The following is a 25,691-nucleotide window of genomic DNA, read 5'->3' on the forward strand; positions in this document are numbered from 1 at the left end:
AAAGAGTGAAATAAAATTATACTGCAATTTTACAGAAAAACTTGACCAGAGCTATTTGGAGAATTTTTGTCTGGAGTGTTACTACCCACCTGCACTATTAACTTTTTTTTTTTTCATCTTGAGAAATGACCTTACCCAATTAAACCTTCACAACCTTTTTTCATTTATTGTATTTTTTTCTGAAGACATGACAGTGTCAGTATAGTTTTACAAATAGTTGTTATCTTTCAAAAATTTTTAAAGCAAAAAAGAAAACCTTCCAACGAGCTTTGCCTAATAATCTATACTGCATAGTTCAATATCTCTCAGATGGATTTTGAATAATGTAAAAAGACAAAGCCCATATGAAAATAAAGAATTGAAGAATGAAATTTAAGCTGTAATATATGAATTTAGTTGATCTTTATTCTCTTAATAATTTTCAAACAAAAACACTTCATTCTAGTTCATAAGGATCATTACCTTTGGGAATTAAATACCTTTGCAGTTCCTTTTAAATAGTTTTCTTTTAAAAAGTTCAAACATTCCATGTTCTACAAACTCAGAAACCCTGCAGCTAGTGTTTAAAGAAATTTAAACCATGAAATTCTTCATTTTCTTTGCTTTGCCAGTAGTAAATGGAAAAAGTCCTTTTATTCCAACTGACATAGACCTATTCAAAATCAGTTCTACATCTACTGGGTAATTTAAAAAAAATTTATATCAAGTTACTCCTTTGGTGGTCATCCACTAATTAGATCCACAGAATAAATTATCTATTGTATAATAGACTAAATATTTTTATTAAGCTCATAATTGAAACTACAACAATGAAGAATTAGAATATTCTTTCAGAGTTATAAAGAAAGGAATGTAGTTCTGAGTCCTTATCTGTTGCACAAGTAAAATCAAAAAGCCCTTTATTTCCATGGGAAGCTGTTCAGAGAACTTTTAGAACTTTTAGGAGAATTTATTTCTATGAAACACAGTGGTCACTTCACCTAAAATCCTGTCAACAGTCATTCAAATGGTCTTGTCTACACTGCAATTTCACTGTCTAGTAGCTCTTCATAAGATGCTGACACTTTTCAGGGAAGGCTGATGTCCATTGAGCCCCATGACTACTTTTACTTACTGGGAAAGAAAGCTAGACTACAGACATCACCCAAGAACAGATCTAAGTGCTGTACTTCATCTTTCAGGGCAGGGCAATTGTTTCCCTTTGGTAATTTTGCCTACTTTGGTGTCTGGGTAAGAGGAAATGCTTAACTGTATGGTATACAGGTACATCTAACTGAACTGTTGTGAAAAAGTATTAAACTCATTTTTTTTTCAGAATAATGCAGAAGAATTCCAGATGCTGAAAACATTAAGGTTGCTCTAATTATGCTTCTTGTAAGTCTGATTATCCCTACTGTCTCCTTAGATGTTGTTACGGTTTAGATCTAAAATGTCCCTCAAAGTCTTGTGTTTAGAAGGTGATTGGATTATGGGGTCCTATATTCATCATTGAATTGATGAGTTCACGGATGAATGTGCTGTTAGGAGGTGGGGCCTGTTTGGAGGTGGTCACTGAGGGTGTGATCTGGAAGGGTGTATTCTTGTCTCCTGCTCTTCCCTTCTGCCTCTGCTTTTTGGTTACCATGGGATGAGCAGCCTTCCTTTGCTATGTCCTACCATCATGCCCTTGCTGCCTTGGAGCCAGCCAATCATGGACTGAATCCTCTAAAACCATGAGCCAAAATAATCCTTTCCTCCTTTAAATTTCACATGCTGAGTATTTTGTCCCAGCAAAGGGAAAGTGACTAATACAGATGTCAAGTGTCCATTAAAGACTTTTTTCTTTAGCTTATGTTCATTTCAGTCCCATGTCAAAGATATTAGGTTGTCTCACCCTTGTAATATTTATAAAAATACATCTTCAAATCTGACTCAGGAAAATGTTCATATGGAAGCTGCCCCGCCCAAGTACTCGGAAAGACACAGTCATCTCACTCAAATATTTTCATTCCCAGGAAACCTTTGGGCCACACTGAGAATCCAAATTCAAAGAGACAAACCTATAGGACAACAAATAAAGTCAGTCCCAAATCCACTTGCCTTCTGTCTGTGCACGGGTCTGTCTTGATTTTGTGTATTTTGATGCACAGCAGGTGTGGATGTCATCCTTAGGTTGGGGAGGGCTGGACCAACTGAGGTCTGTCACCAAGAAAGGGAGGTGAGTTGGCATAAACTGCTCACTGTTGAACTTTGTCACTGTCATCATACTACAATTATAGGAAGTCATCTGAAATCTTACTGGGAGAAAATCTTAATGTAAGTCTAAGAACAGCTGGATTGGCTCAGCTATTAATTTCCAGACCTGATGAGCTGGTATCATTCATTATGTTTGGAAACTAATTAATTTGAAAGGCTTCTATGTTGAGAATGGTCTTTGAAATTTAAAAGGTGTACAGTGGTACCTCGGTTCACAAACTTAATTCTTGTAATTCTTAATTCTTAATACTTGCAATTCAATTGCAACCAGAATTATGGAATGAATTGTGTGACCAGAATCATGGAAAGAATTAAGTTCATGAACTGAAGTACCACTGCATGCTCCTGAATGCTCCTCTTCCTTTCTTCTCAATAACAGTAAGTTAAAGATGCACTTTCAAGATTAACCTGAAGCATCTATTTTTGATGCCCTCAGTCCCACAATAATAAAGTATGCACGGAGCAGCTTTATTATTTTATAAAGATGCATATTTACTGAGACTCTGGGCATGAATTTAGAGTACTTGTTAGTCGATGGAGTAATGGTTGGAATATGGGACACAAGACTGGGGCTAAATTTCTTTGCCCTCCTAACCCCAGAGAGTCTTTAGAAAAATAAAAACAAAAGAGCAGAAAGTACTTAAGGTAAGACACTGCTGTATTCATAATATAGAGAAATAACCACCGTGCCTCATGGACAGCAGATGCAGCCCTCCACGGGGCTACAAAACTGTGCTAGTAATAATTTTAATTGGATGCTATCTTTGCTGCCTTCAAAAAGTATCATAAAGTGGAATTATTACAGGCTACAAGTGCACTTACAGTGCTGGCCTCTCACAGAGGAAGGAGATAACATTTATCCTTCCGAAGGCAACATCAAGGGCCTTCTATTTGTTTCGTTTACATGGGTTCCCCAGCCACCTGCTTTCTGCTTCCCCTTCCCTAGGTCTAAGAGATCTGTTTTATTTTTTTTAATTTTGTACATCACACAACCTGCTATTCCCTCATCACCTCCCTCACTAGGAACCCCTCCCCCACAGTCGGACATGCCTTTGGGGGAGGGTTTTCAAGGTGTATCACGTACTTTGATTATATTCATCCCCCATTACTCACCCTTACACTCCCTCTCTTCTTCCTCCCCTTAACAACAGTCTCCCTTCTGCCTTTTTTTGTCATCTTTCTCTAGATTTCACCTATTAGGGAGAACATGGGATCCTTGTCTCTCTAGGTCTGGCTTACTTTGCTCAACATGGTAAGAGAGCAATAGGAATCCAATGCTAAGTTTGTTGTCCTCTTGGGGGCAGCCACAACCCCACCAGGTCCTCTGGCAGGGCCAAGGAGCACACCTACCTGCAGAGGGGTGGGAGGCGTGAGCGGAGATGGAAGGCCATGGCCCGGAGACTGGCTGGGCTTCTGAGGGGGGCTGGAGCTCTGCTGGGTTGGAGAGGACTGGCTCTGGTTCTGAGGGTGGGAATGGGGCTGGTGCTGCTGAGGCGGCGGGGCCTGTTGCAGCTGGGAAGCCGGCGGAGGCTGGGAGGCAGGTAGTGGCTGCGGGGCCTGCGGGGTGGGTTGGGGCTGCTGGGACTGCTGGCTAGTCGGGGGTGCAGTGGGGTGCTGCTGCTGTTGTTGCTGCTGCTGCTGCTGTTGTTGTTGCTGCTGCTGCTGCTGTTGGAGTTGCTGGAGTTGCTGAAGCTGTTGCAATTGGGAGTTCAGGGATGAGGTAGCTGCAAGGAAAGAAAGGGAACTTAGCATGAGACCATACTCTCTACTCCTGTTGCAGCTAAACCATGGAAATGTCTTACATGTCCATCTACAGATAGATGGATATAGAAAATGTGGCATATATTCCCAAGAGAGTACTACTCAGCACTAAAGAAGGATAAATTTGAGTTATTTGTAGGAAAATAAGTGGCTCTTGGGACTATGATGTTATGTGAGATAAATCAGATGCAGAAGGTTAAATATCACATTGTTTCTCTTACATGAGAAACTCAAAATTATGAATAATTTTAAGAGCAAATAAAGGAGAAATGAGAGGAAACAAGGAGGTAGACTTTTTGGAGGTGGGAAGAGTTTCAGGGGAAAGGGGATAAAGGAGAGTTAAGAGGAACAAGGAGACTAAAAATGAACAGGATGTGATATGTGTATGTACCAGTTCTCCAAAATGAATGTATGTGTTATGTATCACAAACATATACTAATAAAAAGGTAAACTTTAGAAAGAGGATTAGGAGGCCCTGGAAGAAACAAATCACTTCTTGGGAAATTTTTACAACTTAGAACCAGAGAATAAGGCATCAGAGATTCCTCTTAAAGGTGGTGTGTATTACTTTAAAAGCATTACTTTTAAAGCAGGTGCACAAAAAATGGAGATTACTTTTTAAAGTACTTTCTCTTCCTTCCATACTGCTTGTGAAATACACTCATGCTTTCAAGGTTTGATTTAGACTTTCAAAGTTCAGCCAGTTCAATTCTTTTGGTAAATACTTGACTGGAGTTTAGAACAGAGCACTAAATTGTTTGTAATCTCCTTTTTATCCATCATCAATACCATTAATGGTATCATTTTCACCTGCTACTTCAGGACTCCACCAATTTGCTTAAACATCTTAGTTTCAAGTTTCTACAGTGTTCTTTTTCTTTTCTTTTTTTTAATTTAAAGGAAGAACATGCCTCTCAGTTTTGCAGAGTCAAAAGTTCATGTTTGATTTTTAATTTTTAATTTAATTTTGTATATTTATTTTTGGCTACTGATCAAAGAGACAGAGGCCTCAGACCTGAGAGAAGATTATGGAAGGTGCCTGGGAAATGTGTGCTGTGATGCTCAGACACATTAGCACCTCAAGGACAAGCAAGGAGCTAAGAGAACGAAGTTGTCTTTCAGATTTTCCTGTTATGTGGAAGGTGAGAGCTGGGGTCAAAGCCATCCTAGTACTGAGCACACAGGATTTGTTCTCCTGTCCGCACTGAGCACGGAAAGATCTCTCCAGCAGGAAGCCGAAGGATTGTCTAGAGCAATTACTGCTGAAAACCAATTTCACGTCCTTCTTCACCTAAACCTAAGTCTGCAAGCTTTCGAACAAACCTATGGATAAATCATTACAAGGATCAATCTCGAATCTATAGGCTGTGGCTGCACAGTTTTCCTGCTCCTCTCCTGCCTAGGATTAGTCAAAATTTCCAGTGACAGTAATTCTTAGTTGCAACATTAAACTAGTCCATTTTTTTTAAATGCTAATTTTAAAAACTCTAGTAAAAATTGTATGACATGCTACACCTGCCCTCACACAACAATATATTCTTGAAAAATACATAGAATCATATACTGAGGGTATCTCGGAATTTTCTTCATAGAAAAGCTAGCCAGTGATTACTTTTGTCAAATTAAGAATAATGTTGGAAAATTTATTGAATGCCAGATGGCACTGGTAATGTGCCGGGTAATATGTAGGATTTAAAAAGGAGACACTGCCTTCAAGGAGCTTCTAGTTTATTTAGGGAAATAAGATTAATTCATAAGAAACAATCTGGCATGCAGATAGCTATTAGAGTGCTGCTAAAGGCACGCACATGTTAATGGAGTAAATGGTCAGTGGGGGTCACTGACCAAAAGAGGAGGGTCCCGAGAGGGGGTGTCCCTGTGGGCTACAGGGGCCAAGGCTATAGCTTGGTGGGCATGGGATGTAGAAGAGGGTTCAGGAGTTGGAGGTGCAGGAAGATGGTATTTCCAAGCTGGAGAGACACCCAGAAGACTAAGGGCAGTGTTGAGAAAGGAACTCCTGGAACTGAAAGTGTCGGAGACTGACTTAAATCATAGAGAAAGTAGAGGGCCAAGATAGTAAAAAATGTGGGAAGATGGACCCTCCCATTTAACCTTTTTATTGTTGTTTTGTGCTTTTTGAGACAGAGTCTTGCTATGTAGCCCAGGCTGGCCTCCAACTTGAAGCCATCTTCCTCCCTCAGCTTCCCAAGTACTGGCATAAGTGTGTGCCACCACACCCACCTCCAATTAATTTTTGGTGTAAGGCAGGTTTGAAGCATATAAATCAGGTTTGTTTCAGGGAAGGTGTAGCTGTGCTGGTGAAATGATAGCTTAGCTATTCCCAGGGCGCCAGTGACAACTGTGTGATCTCAGACAGCTTGTCGGGTGTCCATGATGGGCCGGTTGGACAGCGAGTGCCCAGTGGATTACGGACTAGAAATTGCCCGGTCCACCCTCCTCTTTAGCAGAACTTTAAGAGGAATGTGTAGTCTGCCATCTCTCCCTCCTTTCTTCTATTGTACAAAAGTATATCTGATTAAAGACTGGGGATCTGAGCTCAATTCTCACCTCCTAAGATACCCTACAATCTGGGGTATCCTAGTGGGATTACAGACTTTGGGAACCTGACTGCTGTGGTCTTCTGCCTGACTCAGATCAGACCTGTCCTGACTTCTTTCAGGCGGGAGCACTGATGTTAGCGCTTATTGTCATGGTTGACTTAAATACCATACTGTTTCATTTTGGTTGGAAAAGCATTTATCTAAATCAGCATTTAGAAACAGGAAGGACTGGGGAATATTGGCAGATAGATATTGGCAGACAAGTAGGTGCAACAGACCCTAACCTCCTAATGAGACAGGGTCCCAAATGTGTCTCTGATGCTTTATGTCAGTGATGCTTGGATATTTCTTTCCTGTAACAGCAGCTTGATTGGAAAGACATAAACCTAAGCAAAAACCTTGGAGTTACATAAACTGATTTGGCATCTGCAAGCAAAATATGATAGAAAATATCATATGTTCGTGTACATAGTGGAAACAAAGAAAAGCATGAAGGAATGGAAAATAACATAAGTCTGGTCTGAAAAATGTCAAAGCATTTTTCAATAATATGAAAATGAAAGCAATAAAAAAGTGAAAATATGGTGGTTCCAAAGAGCTCATCTTATAAAGCATGGTGAAAATGGACACAGAAGAATTTTTTTTTTAAAAAAACAGATGAATAAAGTTAGGAAGGTTCAAGGACAAATTTGAACTACAAAGAATGTTTGTGGATAAAATGATGCTTGTTGGGGTAAAACTCTGACCCAAGGCATGGAAGATTAAAACATTTACTTTCTTCCCTGGTTTTTATATTCTCTTATGATTGTTTCTTCCATGTCTGGCTACTATACACTCCATAGGCCCATGTTAACTGTGAAATTTAACTATAATAACAATAACTATGAAGGAAGAAAATGTGCAAAAAAAATCCTGAAAGTTTGGAAACTTGCAATTTTGAAAAGGAAACACAAACCAAAATTTCATCAAACTATGAATTTCTTGGAGAGTAGAGAGCACTGTGGCAAAACTAGTGGCTTGAAACATCCCAGATAAATAATTTTATATGGCAAAGGGATAGTCAAGAATCTTGCATTTCTCCTTTTGAATGTGCATTTTATTTTCAACATTTAAACTGTAGTTAAGAAACAGTTTCTCAATTTGTCAAAGATTTCTTCCCCACTTAAATACAGATACACCATCAGATCAGCTATGTTGGATGGGATTTATGTAAGATTACTTCCAAAGTTTCTGTGGGAGAGAGGTTCCAGGACCCCACAGACAACAAAATATAGTCCCTTCTGTAAAATGATGTAGTATATGTGCCAATTAGTATCTCTAAATGACTTATAATACTTGATATGAGGCAAATATTATTTAAGGAGTTGTTATACTATAATTTTTAGGGAATGAAGAAAAATAAAAATAAAATTTCTGGGTGTATTTAGTGCAGATGCAATCAAAACAATTTTTTTTTTGTACCAGGGATCAAACTCGGGTCCTTGTGCTTGCAAGGCAGGCGATGGAACCACTGAGCTAAATCCCTGACCCTCAAAACAATTTTTGATCTCGTTAGTTAAATCTGCAAATGTGGAAAAAAATTCCATGAAAGATTCCAGAGAAATAAAAGTGTGTCTTATGCTTAGCAAGCAAAGGACAGAAAGCAAAATGGTCCTCAAATACTAAAGGAAGTGTGATCGTTAGCAACACTCTGACCCATTTTATGTCATGCCATTGTAATGACTCTAGTCAGGATCTCCATTTAGTATTTTTTGGACTTTTTGGGTTCAGGCATATGTGAACAAAGTGGTGGATTGGGTTAGAGAGCCTGCTGGGGAGGGGTAAAAAAACCCCTCTTATCTGCTGCTGATGTTTACATTTTTCTGTTCATGTCTGGGAACTGGAGTAGCTTCCCAGAAAGGTGTCCAGAGACTCGCACTGGATAAGAAGGAAGTAAGCAGGGCTTATTTTTAAAGGAATCCTGCTCGGTGCATCCTGCAATGATTCTTCAAACCCAACTCTAGCCCACTCCCCTTGTGCAAATCTGGTTCCAGCCAAAGAAAAAGCTTAAATTCTAAGCAAAATAAGCAGCTCTGAAACTAGGATGCTAAGCAAAGGAAGCCAGGCATCAGAGACCACTTATTGTATGATCCCATGTATATGAAATGTCCAGAATACTTTAAGTACAGAGTGACAAAAAGCAGAGTAGTGGGTGGTGGGGCCTGAGGGAAGTCACTTCTAGCAGGTATGTGGATTTCTTCTGGGGTTAAGAAAAAGTTCTGGAACTAGATAGGGTGACAGTTATCCAGCGCTGGGAAAGTACTCAATACCACTGAGCCGCACACGTTAAAATGATCAAAGGGGCCAATTTTATATGTGTATTTTACTACAATAAAAAGAAAGAGCTTTTTCTCTACATTCACTTTGGAGACCAAGATATAAAGGCTTAGGATACCCCAGGGAATGGAATGATCCTTCTCTGCTTGGTGTGGCTTTGTGGTCCTCGGTGGCCACCAGCAAGGGCCGCACTGATGATGGAGATGCAGGGGAGCTATGGGAAGGATCTTTGCCGTGGGCGGATGGGCGGTGCCCACTGGACAGGCACCAGCTTAGCAGGGCACAGAAGCGTGGCCACCAATTCATTGCCAAGTGCATGCAAGACTCCACTGTGTGGCTTCTCCAAACACCAGGAAGAGTTGGAAGCCAGATGCTGAGTGCGCAGGTGAACAGTCGTGGCAAGCTGTGTTAAAACCAACACTGCTTCACAGTTTGGAATGTGCTTTCATCGAACATGTGAATTAGCCTTTCAAGACAACCACATGGACAGATGATATCGCTGCTGTCATACATACAAGGTGATCAAATATACGGTGAAAGTTAACATTAAAATTGTTTTTATAGTAAAAGACACGTTGCTCTTCACCCCCTTCCCTCCCCTCCAGTATGGAACACTTATCCCATTGTTCTTGCCACTTTCAGAGGCAGTTCTGGAAGTCTGTTTTGTAAGGTATGTCTAAAAGTACTGTGAGCTCTGCTGCTGAGGGCCATCCAACAGCAAGCCAGGCTTGTAAAATCATTACTGTCCTCATCTACCTTATTCACTGGATCTGGCACCATGTGACTTCTGGCTCTTACTCAAAGTAAAAATGACCACAAAAGAGAGATGTTTTGAATCAATTCAGGACATCAAAGCATCCAGTCCAGCACACCTAAAGCCACTCAGGAAAGAAGACTTCCAAAACTGCTTCAAAACGTGGCAAGAATGATGGGATAAGTGTACCTGAAGCAAGGAGGAAGATTAGGGGGAGTTCGTGGCAATGTGTCTTTTACTGTAATAAATTTTCAAATTTTAAACATTCACTGTATTTTTCTCTCATACCTTGTATGTAACTCAGGTTCAGAAATGTGGAGTGACCTTCCCAAGTTTACACAGCTTGTGTCTCTGAGGGACCCTGTCTTAGGACTGCAGCTTCCCACAGCCTGTTAACAGAACAGAATCCCAGGTGTAGATGAGGCAGTCTGTTTTGCTAATGGGTTAGAAGGACAGTAGCTGCTCCCTGGTAGAGAGATCCCCTCCAGTGCTGGCCTTTTGAGATCAGTGGGGCAGGTACCTAGCTACAGAGCCAACATTTTGAAGGGTCTAAGAGAGGAATCATTAAGTTCTTGTGAAAGTTTGTACATATATAATAACGTTGCTTTTTCTGTAGGCAAATCATTTTTTAAACCCTGCTGACATGAAATGTAAATGTGCACTCTGAGAATACAGATGCCAATTTGAGTAGAAGCTGTGTTATTATAAGGAACAGAGGGGTGGCAGGGACGATGAGGGATGAGGGGAGGTTCAGGAGGGCAACAGTACACTTTATTTATGTCTCAAATGTGCCGGGATGGCAAGAGGATATCTCCTGCACATTTGCACAAAGGGCAGTGACCTGTGCTCAGGCTTGGTGCCATCTGGCAGAAAGCGAGTAGGCATCAGCTCACACCATCCACAGCACTCTGTGACTTGACCTCATTGGTGTGGCAGATGAGAGTTCTCCAGCTAAATTTGTCCTGAACTGGAGGGAGGAACTCCCAGATCATCCTTGTTCCTAAAAATTACGGGGGCTCATGAACCACTGAGAAGAATTCCAAGTTCTCTGATGTCTCCTCTACTTCCTTAACTGCATATTCATTGCTCACTTTTGTTGTCCATGAAAATCTCTAGGAGGACGAACATGGAACCTGCAACATCCTAACAGGAGGAATTTGAGTCAGCAAGTTGGACACCCCCTACCCCCTGACCCCCCCCTGCAATAACATCTAAGTTAGCTGCACCAAGGATGCAAATCAGGAATTATTTCTGGTGGCCTCATTAAGGACATTTCCAACCTGCATTAGCAGACAGAGTTTTGCAAAGTGGATGGAAAAAAAATAGATGGCTGGGATGGAGGATTTTTTAAAAGCACAGAAGGTGCAAACTTGTTGGGAAATCTGCCTTTATCTTGGCAACAGACAGATACAAGCAAATCATTTGTGCTTCAGAGATGATGATGTGTAACTATCTCACATATGGTCAATGTTACCAGTCTCAAAAATATTGCCACCCATGTCCTTAATCTGTCTTTTTGCTTCTTTTGCATTGAAGGCAGAAATCTAAGTCTCTTTAGAGACATCAGAGCCAAACAAAGAGAAACAGTCTTCATGAAAATGTCCCTACAAAATTTCCATCAATAGCTGACCGGCCCAAGCCTCTTCCTTAGCTCGGTTGTTTCCACCAACTCTAGCAGCCTATCTCAAATTGTGAACCACAATCACCAGGGGAGCTTTTTAGGAAGGTGGATTCCAGGGAGTAGGGAAAAATCTGCATTCTAAAGAGCCTTTCCAGGGGGTCAGGAGCCATTGCCCCTGGGGGTCCTAGAAGCTCATATTGAACTGTAGTAAATGTGGAGGGGAAGCTCTTCCCTTGACCTTCAAGCAGAGCAGCTTGCTTATCCATGTCCCTCCTTAAGTTTGAGAAAATTTCATTTAAACAACTTGTTCTGCCATTGAGAGGGGTGTGGGTAAGAAACAAATAATAGGTTGGAAGGAAAAGAAAATGGGACACCTGGAAACCAGGTGTGGTTTAGTGCATTCTTTTGGAAATTAGGGCAATTCACTATTATTGTCTTTGTAGACATTTTGGGGATCACTCTTGTTGAAGTACATTTATCAAGGATTGAATCTGAGACATAACATTGATTTCAGGTATTTTATTAAATAGGGAAGATGAACAATGAAGGTTGAGTGTTCTGGACAGCAGAGGGAAAGACCTGGGGCAAGGATACCCGACAGGCACTGCTCATACCCAAGATGCCAGAGAAGCTAAGGACACAAAGAGGGCAAGTTTTCCCTGAATTCCTGGGGAGATTTACAGGAATCATTTTCTGGAAGAGGTGACCTCACCATCTCCACCTGCAGAAGAGCCTAAATCTCAGAAAAAGATGATGGAAAATCTTTTTGTTAAAGAAGAACTATTGGAGAAGAATTAGGATTTCTAATTTGGATGTGGGCACCCAAAGTAAAGTGCTTTTCCTCTGACTCACCTAAAGAAGTCTGTCCATGATCTCACCCCAGACACTGAGTGCTACATCATTCTCCCAAGTCCTTGGGATGTCCATCTGGAATCCTACTGAGTGCCAACCAAGGTAAAAGAAAAGAGACCTTCCACCTGGATAATTCCCCCATGGAATTGCACAACACCAAGGATAAACATATTTTAAAGTCCAAAAAGCTTTTGGAGAGACAATAAGCATCCACCTAGAAAGAAACATAAATCATACAGGCATCATTACCATGTAACTGCCTCTCCTTAGTAAAACTTTATACCTAAAATCAGAGAAACAATGACTTCAAAGTTCTAAGAGAAACTTGTCTCCCACCAAGAATTCCATTACTAGCTAAACTATCTGGCCAAAGCAAGGCAACATAAGGCCTATTTTAGGATATACAAAGGCTTACACACTTTATCTTACATACTTTTTCTTCAGTTTTACACACTTTATCTTTACATACTTTTTCTTAAAACTTAAATAGGCACTTCAGCAAAGAAGACACAGTGTCCGGGAACAGTGAATGTCAGCCAAGAGTGCAACACAGGGAAGCCTCTCTGTGACAAATGTCCCAAAATTCCAGACAGCAGCCAGTCCAGATCAGAGCATAAGGGCTTTGGGTGAGGTATCTGCAGATAGAGGGGAATTCCAAAGAAATGATGACATATTTGACAATTTGGAAGAACTTGAGAATAGGGAAAAAAAGACACTAGAAAGTTCAGGAAAGATAAAAGCCTGGGAAAGTCATAACAGAAGTACTGTTTCAAATCAAAACAAGTGGTCACTGGGCTCAAGAAGGAAAAGTGAATGGATTCATTGCTACAGAAAAAGTAAAACATTAAAAATTGCTAGCCATTTCCTAAGGAAGATACATTTCTTCTTTCATTAAAAACCAAAGAAAATCAATAAGAAACTTCTGTCAAAACAATGTAAAAATATGTGGTTTTATGTTTGTATACTTGGGAAATCTTCTGTTAAAATAAAGATTTCCATAGAATTGTCCTTCACAAGCACAAAAGGAGTTGGCCAAAGGATAATCATATTAGGCATCCTTGACAATTGTATTTCTCTATAAATGAAAATGTCTTCTTTGGTTTGTAAATTAATCTGTCTTCTTTGGCTTAAGTGAGCATTGTGATATTATGATTCATTCTAAAACACTAATTAGATTGAATTTCTTGAGGTCAAAATATCTAGACCCTAGATGGGAACAAATCCACCTTTGGCTCTACTGATGACAACAACTATGGCATGAACCTTCTTTTGCAAAGTCAACAACAGACATTTCTTCCTGATAGTCTAAAATGTGTTCATAAAGGCAATTCTATATGATACTCATCATCACATTTGTTCCACTAAAAGGAAAAACAAAATTAAAAAAGAAAAAAAGTTCCAGGGCCAAAGAACCAGGGAGACACGACATGCTTTATTCTGTTTTTGAAAAATGATACTGAACATTAGATTATTAATATCTAAAATTTCAGCATTAAGGGATTCTCTTTAATGTTTTTCATCCAATAATGACCAAACATTTTGCTGCTTTCTTTTCTGACACAAATATATGCATATATTATGATTAAATTTGAGAAAGAACTATTTAGAAATAATGTAAAGGTGTGTTTGTCTGTTGTAGTCAGACATATCCATTACATAAACAAAGAAATCATATATATAAATGCACATATATAATATAATGCATGTATACAATATAATGCATGTATGATTAATTATATATGCATGTATGATTTATATATTTTAAATCAGGGTCTCTGGAGGAAGTGATGAGCTATTTTCAGCATAAATTAGTAAGCATAATCCTAGTGGAATTTGTAAAAGTTTATCTTTAATAAGTCTGTAAGTATTAATCCATATATCCGGTTTACCCAGTGTGGTGCAACTGGTTAACTGATATTAAAGGAAAACTGAGCATAATAAACATCTTTCTTTGATAAAATGTAAACATGTTAAGGGCATATGAATATCTTTATAAGTGCAGTTTTCTTTCTTTTTTTTCTTTCTTCTATTTTTTTTTTTTTTTTTTTTTTTGCTACCGGAGATCGAACTCGGATCCTTGAGCTTATGCAGCAGGCGGCAAAACCACTGAACCAAATCCCCGGCCCTAAGGGCAGTTTTCTTGAAGGCAAGGTATTCCTGGTAGGCAAGGAGAAAGAAATACAAGAAAAGGTTTTGAAGGGTTCAGAGTTGGGCATCAGGGCCGAAACTCTCTACGACCAGGTAAGATAAGCTGATCCCTTACCAAGCTCTTCCCATACACTGGGAAAAAAAATACTTGCTGTAAGGTTTTAGCTGTGAGAAGCCTGGTGTGAATAACCTGCTCCACAGATAAGCTTGTAAGTAGTGTGAGTAAAGAAAGACAAGTGTAGTTCTATCAATACTAAATTTTATGTAAGATCTTCTTTATGGAAAAATGATTTAAATAATTTACTCTTATGTTTTTTCCTTCAAATTTTTAAATCTTCAAGTATTAACACAATATTGAATTAGGAGTCCTAGGATTTGAACTTGAACTTGATCCTGAATTCCTGCAGATGGAGCCTATATGTTCCTTGACTTTGCTTGTGTGATGCTTGCATAACAGGTAGGGAATCTATAGACTGTATATGGAAACACTGATTATAAATCCATTTGATCAGCAGATGAGACAAAATTTACCCATCAGAAGATCCTACTCTTCCATATAACTGGGGTCCTTCTCTGGAGAAGTTTGGCAGAAGCTTAGTGAAGAACACCTCGCAAAGAATAGGACTCTCCTTGGATGTCAATTTACTGTGTTCATCTTCCATTATGTGGAAATCACACTGCGATCGTTGTTTGATTGAGAGGGCTGAGATTCACAGTACATCACAGTCTGTGCCTCACTCTATTGATACTATGTGAGTTTAAGAACAGAAATACATATGAGCAAAATAGCTAAAAGAAGAGCCCATTTAGCATTCAATCTCATTATTTTTCATTCACATAAAGAAATCATTTATTGAAATCCTTGGTGATCTTTTCTTAGAAGGCCAATCTGCCCTGCATTTGAGGTTAGTTTTTTAACAGTCATAGCTAATATTTACTGATTTTCTTTTTTTTCCCATTAAGTTTATTGGTACATTTTAGGTATAAAATATAGTTACATTCATCACTGGGCTCTTGTACCATTACATGAGTATCTTGGTTCTTATTTTTTTCCCCTTCCCTTGCCCTCCCTTCACCCTCTCACCCTTCCCTATTTGCAAAGACTTTGTTTCCATTTTTTTCCTTTTCTCAATTTTTTCTTTTCCCTTTTTTCCTTTCCCCTACCCCTCCCACTTCCCCTGCTCCTTTAGACCTTTTCTTCCTGTTACACAATATCAATTATACATTTTTAAAATTACAATATCAAGATCTAGGAGACATTACCACAGATTTTACAGAATTTAAAAGGATATAGAAAGGATATTACAAAAATCTTTTTTGAAATAAATCTGATAATTTTGAAGAAGTACCTTGGAAGACAAATTAATGAAACTAACTCTAGAGGAAATATAAAATTGGAATAGCACCTACTAAAGAAAGTATATTCCTAGCTTGAAAACCTACCTATGTGACAACAGCAGGCTCATATACATTTTAACTGATGTATTATATCAAACAATTAAAGCAGAAAAAAGAAGGAACACTTCTCCCCTCATTTTAGGAACTCAACATTGTGGTAATCCTAAAACTAGATAAAGATAATAGAAGAAAAAAATATGAACATAGATAGAAATTTGTTTAACAAAACAAACTATTAGAAGTCAGATCTGGCAGGATGTAGAAAGCGGTTTTGTTATAGGGATGGCAGTGTTGGTTCAGCATTGGAAGATCCACCCCCAAAAGTCATCATTTTAACAGAGGAAAGGAAAAAGCCATATGATCCTGTCACTAGTGGGAGAAAAAGTATTGGACTAAATTCTACAGCTGTTCATGGTAACAGCTATCAGGAGACTAGAAGTAGAACAGAACCTTCTCAACAGATTAAAGACATGTACTCCATACTTCCAGCGAGAACACCTTATATGAATGGAGAAGATACAATGCTTTCTCCTTAAGGTGGGGAACAAGGGCAGATATGCTTACTCTTAATCTGTCCATTAAACTTTGAAACCTAGTCCCTACCAAAATAGTCTGGCAATAAAATGACACAATTAGGATAGGATTGGTAAGGTAGAAGGAAAATCTTTATATGTAGATGAAATGATCATCTACAGAGAAAATACTAAGAAATCTCTAGGAGCCCCTAGAACTTGTATTTGAATCTAGCAGGATTAGAATACACAAGGTATATATAAAAATTCAGGTCTGTGTATACTTGCTATAAATGAAGAATTGGATATTGAAATTTAAAAGTCATGTAGGAGTACAAAGGACCTAGAAAAGGTAAAAAACGAAAACAAAAACAGTGTTGGAAGATGTTTAGTACCTAATTTTAAGACTTCTTCTAAAGCTACAGTAATCAAGGAAGTGTTGGTGTAAGGAAAGACATATAGATCATTGGAATAAAACAGAGAATTTAGAAATAGAATCACACATATACTCTGAGTTTTAAAAGATTATTTAACATTAGCATTTTATAGAATACAAACTCAATTTAAGAGCCGAGGAAGAGATAGTGTTTTCAGCAAACGGCACTAGAACACCTGGTATCTGTATATAAAAAACTAACCTCAACCCTTTATTTCCATACATGAAAATAACTTGAAGGGATCTATGAACCTAAATATGAAAGCCTAAAAGTATAAAACTTTGAGAAGAAATTATATGGGAAAATGTGTACGAATTCAGGGTAGGTGAGAAGTACCTAGAATACAAAAGACATGATCTATAAAAGAAAAAAATTGATAAATGAGATTCCATCAAAATTTAGAACTTTAAATGACATCATTAAAATGAAAAGTAGTCCTTAAACAGCCCATATTTACAATGCATATAACCTATGACCAGAATATATAAAGAATATTTAGAGCTCATTAACAGACAACCCAATTAAAAAGTAGACATAAGAAGATGATAGAAACTGAAAGTGTAAATAAGGACTAAATATATAATAGGTAATGTGAAATAGGAAGAAAAGGGGCAAAGGGGAAGGAAGTGGGAAGGCTAGGGGAAAGGATAGAAGGGAATGGGATTAATATGAGAAAATGGAAAAATAGGAACAAAATCTTTGTAAATAGGGAGGAATGGAGGGGTTGAAAGGAGGGCTGGGCAAGGGTGAAAAATAAGAACCAAGAGAGACTATGTAAAGGTGCAAATTTCCAATGATGAATGTCACTATATTATATACCTGAAATGTACCAATGATTAGAATGAATAATTGATAATGTAAAATAGGAAGAAAAGGTCCAAAGGGGTAGGGGTAGTGGGAGGGGCAGGGGAAAGGAAAGAAGGGAAAAGAAAAATGATGAGAAATGGAAAAAATGGAAATAAAGTCTTTGTAAACACAGAAGGGTGGAGGGGGTGAAGGGAGGGCTAGGAATGGGAAAAAAATAAGAACCAAGATGCATTATGTAAAGGTACAATTCCCAATGAGAAATGTAATTGTGTTGTACACCTACAATATAGCAATAAAAGAATTTAATTTAAAAAAAGATGATAAATAGCTAGTATAGCACAAAGAAAGATGTGCAATTCTAGAATCAGAAAAATACTAATCAGTACAATAATAAGATTGAATTATACACTCATCAGGGAGATGAAGTTCAAAGTTTTAAAAGCCTTGTCATGACTTTTTCTTTTTGTTGGATTCTCTCCCTTTGTGTTTAATTTGTCACGCCCAATGGATTCATTCTGCTGGGTTTCCTGAGGTTGTGATCCTCATTGTCTTTTCCTAGGGTACTGTCTAAAATTTTTTGGAGTGCCGGTTTGGTATTCATGAAGTTCCTGAGGTGCTCTTTATCATGAAAGTATCTTATTTCTCCATCCATTTTGAAAGATAGTTTTGCAAGGTACATCAATCTGGGTTGGAGGTTGTTTTTTTTTAGGGCTTGAAATACATCACTCCAAGCTCTTCTTGCCTTGAGGGTTTGCATTGAGAAGTCTGCTGTGATTCTGATGGGCTTTCCTTTGTATGTGATTTGTTTCTTTTCTCTCACTGCTTGTAGAATTTTATTCTTCTGTTGGATTTCTGGAATCCTAACTATTATATGCCTATGTGTAGATTTTTTTTTAATCAAGACTAGTTGGAGTCCTATATGCCTCACTTATCTGTATGTCAAGTTCTTTCCCCCTCCTTGGGAAGTTTTCTGCCATCACTTGTGTGAACAGTTTTTTTATGTCATCTGCACTCTCTTCTCTTTCTTCATTGAGTCCAGTCAGTCTTATGTTATTCTTCTTTGCATCGTCTAGCAGCTACTGGATTGATTTCTCGTGTTCCTTTACAATTTTAAAGCAATTTTTCTTTTCCTCCTCACTAATTGCAATCTTATCTTCTATATGTGAAATTCTATCCTCACATTGGTTCATTCTGCTGCGCAGACTTTCGATGGAGTTTTTAATCTCCTGGAAATCTGTTTGCATCTGTTTTATGGATTCCATTTGTTTCCTATGTTGGGATTCCTTCATGTTCCTCAGATCCTCTATTTTTCTTATCTGTGTCCTCTCTAGATTTATTAATCATGTCTTGCACCATGAGCACAATCTTTGCTGTTATCTGAGTAATTATTTCTGATTTCATTTTTCCCAGATCCTCTTTTGTTGCCAGTTCAGGGAGTCCAGCTAGTTGAGTATCAGATTGTTCTGTCTTGTTTCCCTTTGGGGTTACTGTAGGTGATCCAGAAGTCTGTTTTAGAGGCTTGTTTACATGTCTTCTCATTTCTATGGCGGGGGGAGTGCTTCTGGCACCCACGCGGCTCACCTTCTCTGCCCTAGGAGCTTGGAATGGCGGCTGGGGAGCTTCCTTTGGGGTGCTGGGACCGGCTCAGCCTCTCTGCCTCTATTTACTGATCTTCTTATGGAAATTTTTACTTCTTTTATTAAAGTAGACAAAAAGCCATATTCACTATTTGCTATGGATTTGGAGGGGAAAATATGCTAATTTCATATTCTGTGCTAATGAAACAATAAAATAATTCTTTACATTTAGAAGACAAAGTAAGATGTGGATTGGCTTTCAAAGATTTTGTATTTGTGTTCTTTTCCTATGGACATTTGCAGGAGAGAATATTATAGGAAATTCAGTGGCTACCATGCTTGGTTTAAACATAGCACTAGGTTCACTCAAATTTCTTTTAGGCTATAGACACATGGGCCAGTGCTTATTTTCATGGTTGATTTAATCCATCCCCTCTGCCAGTGTGGGGATTATTCCCTACAGTTATTCTCCAGTGATCTGTCAGTTCAGATTAAAAAAGTTAAGTGACAAAGATGCGGTGGCTGATTCCTTTAGAAGGCTGTGGAAGCTAGAGTGTGTAGCAAGAGATTTCTTTTTAAGAATCTGACTATGTTCTTCTCTTTTTAATTTCCCTCCTATCAGCACAAACCTTCCTTATCTAGGCTGAACTTTAAACTCTCTAAACAGGCAATTCAATTTTGTTTCCAGTACAACAAGCTTTTGCTAAAAGCTTTATAGCTCTTACTTCATTGGTTCTTGCTTATTTTTTGAGAAGAGGAGATAGTGTGTATTTCTTCTTGCTTTACAGATGAAGAAGTCTAACACATGATTCTAGGGCCATACGTATTTCAGCTTTGCTCAATATTCACAATAAATAATAATACTTTCCTTAAGCTGCTTCTGCTTTTATAATTTGAGATACAAGAGTAAAAAATGTACCCTTGCCAGATTTGCAATTCTAATCCAGATTTTGGAAAAGAAATTTGTTGTAAAATGCTTTTTATCATGTAGAAAAATGTTATTCATGTAAAATGTTAAAAGTTATTCATATTCTATCATAAATATTATTACTATTCTCATTCCTATTTTCTCTTCTCATCTCTGCAGTTGAAATTTTTAGTGGGAAAATGAACATATTGCATGGGCAATTTGTTTATTTTTTACTGATATGCAAATTAGCCATCCAATTTATTTTAAAGACTTTCATATGTACTAAGTTAGAAAAAAGGCAGCTAATAGTTTTAATGAAACAATCACATTGGTATAGAAAGAAAAAGAGCATAAGAAAAAGAATCCTGAGAAAATACATACAAAGCAATAGACACTGTCATGTTTACAGGGGTAGGATGTCATGTAGTCATATCATGTATGTGAGTGCAAATGGTTTTGCAAACATTTCATGGATTTCTGTAAGGCTGAGTGATCTTTTTATGGGAAATAAAAGAATATTGTTTTTACTTTGTCTGATGCAATGTGGAAAAAAACAGACCATCACAAATGTATCAGTCAGGTAGGTTAGGTTATGCTTAGTAATAAGCAGTTTTAAAATACAGTGGCTTAGTCCAATAGTTTTTTTTTCTATGTCATAAGTCAGCAAGGGGCCTAAACTCATCTTAGTCATTTAGGAAAATAGTCATCAAGTGATAAAGCAGTCAGTACCTTCAACATTGCTAAGATGATGCTGAAGGAAAGACATCTTTACAGGGTGGAAATCAAATGCTCTGGCCTAGAAGTAACATCCATCACTTTTTCTACTCACTCCTTGGCCAGCATTAGTTGCACAGACCACTCAACTACAAGGACACTGGGAAGTGCCATCCTATTGGATCCAAGAAATAGGGATACCCAGAACAATTTGGTGGACACCATTAATACGTCCATAAAGGCATCACTCTGCCTCACAGAGCATTTCTGTATTTATCTCTTTTTTCTTCATTTTCATTTCCCTTAATATAACCTCATTATCCCTTGTCTGGGTCATTTAAAGAGCTTAGTGACCTCTAATCTCTTTCCGTCCCCATTCTCTCCATCATTAAATTAACTAATGCTATTGAGTCATGTGCCAAGTGCCCATCTACAGCCAGAGTTTCTAAAACTCAGATGGGATTATTCCACTATTCTTTCAAAGAGGGTGTATGATGGTGCCCATGGTCAAGAATTATACCATAGTGCTCAGCACAATACTGGAGAACAGGTGCCATCTGGCTCGAACCCACCCTTCCAGATACATTCCAATGGCTTTAGAAAACCCTTGCTTCTAGTTCAGAGGTAGAGCTGGTGGTGGGCAGCTATACACAGCCAGCAGACAGGGATGTCCCACTATCATATTTATGGAAACAGGGCTTTAAAAATGTTCAAATTAGTTGACAAGGCTGAAAATTCAGTAGAGCCTCCATAAAATATGCATTATCTACTTTTCTTTATGAAAAATCTAGAAGATGTGGCAACATGGCTCTGTATGGGAACTAGATCTAGCTCCCCCACCCAATTGGTCTGGTACCCTTAGAGCCAGCTCTCCTTTCTATTCTCATGAGGGGACATCATGCTGTGCCTTGAGCTACAATTAGTAAGGTGTCCCTGGTTCCTTCTTTTGCCAAATAAGTTACCAAGAAGGAATCCATTATGCAGGTGCTTTGATTTGTTTTATTAAATCTTCTTGCCCTCTCTCAATAACCTGCATGCAGTAGCTGTTCACTAAATACTTAGAAATGATAGGACAGAAAACTGTAAGATGATTGGCCACTTGCTAATTTTGGCTTTTTCTTCTGACCTAACATGCATCATATGCTTGCTCTGGTTTGATTCACAAAAAGAGCGATTCTGTGGGAGAATTCCAGAAGTTACAGAGACCCACTGCTCAAGTGTCTTGGCTGCCACATCTAAATCATGTGACCAGTGAACATGTAAGGAGCTGCAATTAACTTTGCAGAATGTTGCAGATTTATTTTGTTTTAAAAGTCAAATTCTGGTATTCCTTTTTTGTAACTATACAGGCCCAAGCGTCCACCATGAGGCATCTGAAGCCATTTCCTAAAAATTCTGTAGGATAATTTTGTTTCTAAAGCAGTAGTCACTAAAGGAAGTGAACGAACATAAGGATTCAGGATTTGAAAGTGTGCTCTAGGAGTGCATCATGAAATATGTATATAAAACGTGGTCAAAGAGGAAATGACAAGCTTAGAAATCCTGCAAAGGTTATCTGGATAAACAGAAAAGTGCTTCAGGTGGGTCTGAGATGGACAGATTAAATCATAATCTTAGAAGAGTGAAAAATGTCATCCCAACCCAGGCTGACCCACATTTCACCCAATCTGGGGAGAAACATAATAGAGCATATGGATTAAGAGGGTTTGAGTTGAAGGTCAAGTTTTTAGTATGTCTAGGCAGTCAGGATGTGAAAATCAGCCAGGCATAAAAAATGCACTGCACTGTTGAGTGAGTGGTGGTGGAAGGAAGGGCAGAGTTGCAATGTGGGTGTGGGGGCTTCACGGGTCAGTAACCTTCTCCTCTGTCCATGGCAACACTGTACTCCTGCCTATCAGCAAACACATGCTCTGTGCACAACAAAATGGTGCATACATTGCAGGAGCACAAATTCAGTTATTCAGCTGGTGAAATGATCCTTACAGATCCTCTTGTCTTATAATGAATTGAAACATGTGATACCAATCCTGAGCAGGGTCTAGTACAGCTAATTAGAGTAGGGTGAGAACATGAGATTTATGGCAACCTAGCATCTCATAAGTATCAGTTACCTCCCTTCGTGAAGTTGCTCATTTTTGTTTGCCTGGACTGAGCTAATAGTCCACTGTCTCTCTCCTTTTCCCTGTTCCTTCCCCACCTCTCTTTCTTCATCGCCCTTCCTCTTTCTCCCTCCCCTCTTTTCTTCCTTTTCTCCTTTTTATTCATCATCCTTCCTAACCTTAAAAATTTATTAAACACTTACCATATGCCAGGGGATATACAGGGAGTTAAATGTATAAACATGAGTTAAATTTGAATTCTGCTTTCCTATTCTTCGTTGGGAAATCAGATGTGCAAATTACCAATGATAGCACAATCTGATATGTTAATAATATCTCTTCTTGGTTAATGATTTTCACTGTCCCTATGCTTCTCTAAAATGAGTACCTACCCTCACTCTTCCCATTAAAACCCTTCATGACCAAGCCCTAACTCCACTGTCTGGTTTCAACTCTTATCAGTCTTCTCTGTATAAGCTCACATCCCAGCTCAACTCCCCGGCCTGTGGCTTCATGCTCACACTAGGCTTTTGCTCATAATTTGCTCTGATTTCTGAAATGGTCTTTTATTTTCTTTCTATCATGATCTTACATAGGTACTGATAGATTTATGATGGGGTTAGGCCCCAATAAACCCATCAAAACTTGAAAATATTTTGTCAAAATGCCTAACCAACCAAACATCATAGCTTAGCCAAGATACCTTAAATGCACTCAGAACACTTCCACGAACCTACAGTTGGGCAAAGCACTCTAATACAAAGCCCACTTTATAATAAAGTGATGAATAACTCACGTAATTAAGTACCATGGCAACACAGAACAGTGTAGTGTGTTGACTGTATCCCTCATGATCAAGGGGCTGATTGGGAGCTGTGGCACCAGGAGAGAAGATTGTCTCACATAATCATTTTCCCAGGAAAGATCCAAATTGAGAATTGGAAGTATGGTTTCTACTGAACGCATATTGCTTTCACAACATGACCAAAGTTGAAAAATCATAAGTGAAATGATGGAAAGTTGGGGATTGTCTGTGTTTCTTTTAACACTTGGTTCATCTTTCTGTGCGATCTCTGCTCTACCTTTTGGCATACAGTAGGTGCAATGACCCATTGGTGGTGGCATGGTGGCATGTTGCTCTCTCATAGTTGTTAATTAAGCACACTTGCCTCCTTTAGAATGCCGCTGTCCCTGCTTTAGAGGTGGGATAAGCCTTTTTGGATAATGAACCCCCTGGAGAAACTGATAAAAATATATGTCCTATTCTTAGAGATATGTTTTTATTTGTTTATTTATTTATTTCAGGAGGTTCCAGACATCTCTGAAGCACATGCTGAGACACCTACCCAAGGCTTAGAACTTTGATTGGGAGATCCAGCCATAAATCTTAGCTAAGGGCATCCATCTTTTCCTGAAATGTGTGTCCTTGACTGGGGTCCACAGATGAGGTGGCTAGGTCTTCTGACAGATACAGACCACCGGTGGTAAAGGGCACTCTGACCTCTTGATGGTTTTACTCCTCGGATCAGTTCTTGAAAATATTTAGCTTTTCCCTGGACCTCCCAGGTGGGAAGACCTGAAGACTTTGCCACATAGAGATTTAGTCTGTATGAGCTCCAAGGGTAAGCCAGGCTGTGGAGTGGAAGAGTCCTCTCTGAGCCTATGCTGGTCAAGTTTAAACATTCTTTCTTAGTCTTTCTGTGTGAGGGGCTTAAGATGACTTGATGGCGGCAGACAGCAGACATTACAGTCCATTCTTGACAAAGATGTAGATTTTTTTAAAAGGCTGTCTGACAATGAGGTAGACATTTCTTAATTCTTCCTCTATGTTATAGGAATAAGATTTAAAATTACATTTTTGGAAAGAACTGTTTGTGTTCTGTGCATCTCACCTCCTCCAAGTGTAGGGACCTTTTCCCCTTTACTTCAGGCCAAAAAAGAGGGGCTCCTACGCATGACGTAGGGAGCTTGTTGTGTCCTTGCATTAGGGAGACACATCAGACTTGCATTGGCTTTTTATTGGAAAATACCACAGCTCAAAGGCAGACTGATTAGCTGCTCTCATGGGGAAGTTCAGGAGGAGTGGTAGTTGTAGGGGCTGGCAGTTGAGGTTTGCATGAGTTTCCTCAGGACCAGATGTGGATCATGTTTGTGAGACACCACTGGGATGGAGCATTTCAGACCTTGCCTGAGAAAGTCCTGTGGAGAGGTCAGCTGATCCCAGCAAAGAAAACCTAGAGGAGATGCATCATCTACCCCAAGGGACTTGAGGAGCGGGAATTGAGAAGTTCCCAGTAAAATCCACAAGAGTATCCCTCAGAAAAAGAGTCAAACATAAATACCTCTGAGTCCAGTGAGCATGAAGCTAGGTGATGGCAGTGCCAGTCACACAGGAACATCCTCATTTCCTTTACTCTGAAGGGGTCAGACACTAAAGACAGGGAAGGAGGACTGAAGTTTTAGGTGAGGGACAGAGAGCACACTGACGACTGGCTCTTCCCCCAGTCGCAGACTTTCTCCTTGGAACTCAGCTGAGTTGTGGCATGTGGGAGGCAGGGGGAGCTGACAGTATATCAAACTGGGGGTTTGATGATCACTTGCATCTGTACCTTCCACTTAGGAAAGTGAAGCAGTGTTTGTATCAGGACTGACCAGGGAGGGTGTGGGAGCTCCTTGAGGCTATCATTAGGGGGCAGGGAAGGACCAGCTCTATGGAAAGAATTTACAGTAACACGTCACATTTGTTCAACATATGGCTCCAGAAGCTTAGAGGAACTGAGCCTTGCGGTTTATTTATTTATTTTTTTAAGATAGCAAGTAGCTTCCTTTGCAACAGATCTTAAGAACCACTGGTTTAGGTGCACTGTGTTTTCTTCTGTGTCTCTTCTCTTGTACTCCCTGGTATTGCCCTTGTGAATCTAAGACCTTTTTTGGGTGTACGGGTTAGTTTCTCTTTCTTTGCTAACATCCATTCAGCATTTAACATGT

The 25,691-nt window shown here is 39.0% G+C and overlaps 1 protein-coding gene across 1 annotated transcript in view; it reads right to left on the minus strand.

Annotated features, from left to right (window-relative positions):
* Positions 1-25,691, minus strand: part of Pou6f2 (POU class 6 homeobox 2) — a 445,133-nt gene that overhangs the window by 124,907 nt on the left and 294,535 nt on the right. The window contains exon 5 of the mRNA XM_004840260.4: positions 3,586-3,959. Within this exon, the coding sequence (XP_004840317.3) occupies positions 3,586-3,959 (374 nt within the window). The remainder of the gene's footprint in view (positions 1-3,585; positions 3,960-25,691) is intronic.

Source organism: Heterocephalus glaber, unplaced genomic scaffold (assembly GCF_053883595.1).
Source record: "Heterocephalus glaber isolate CG9 unplaced genomic scaffold, H.glaber_assembly_v1.0 deba00001610, whole genome shotgun sequence".
Lineage (NCBI taxonomy): Eukaryota > Metazoa > Chordata > Mammalia > Rodentia > Bathyergidae > Heterocephalus > Heterocephalus glaber.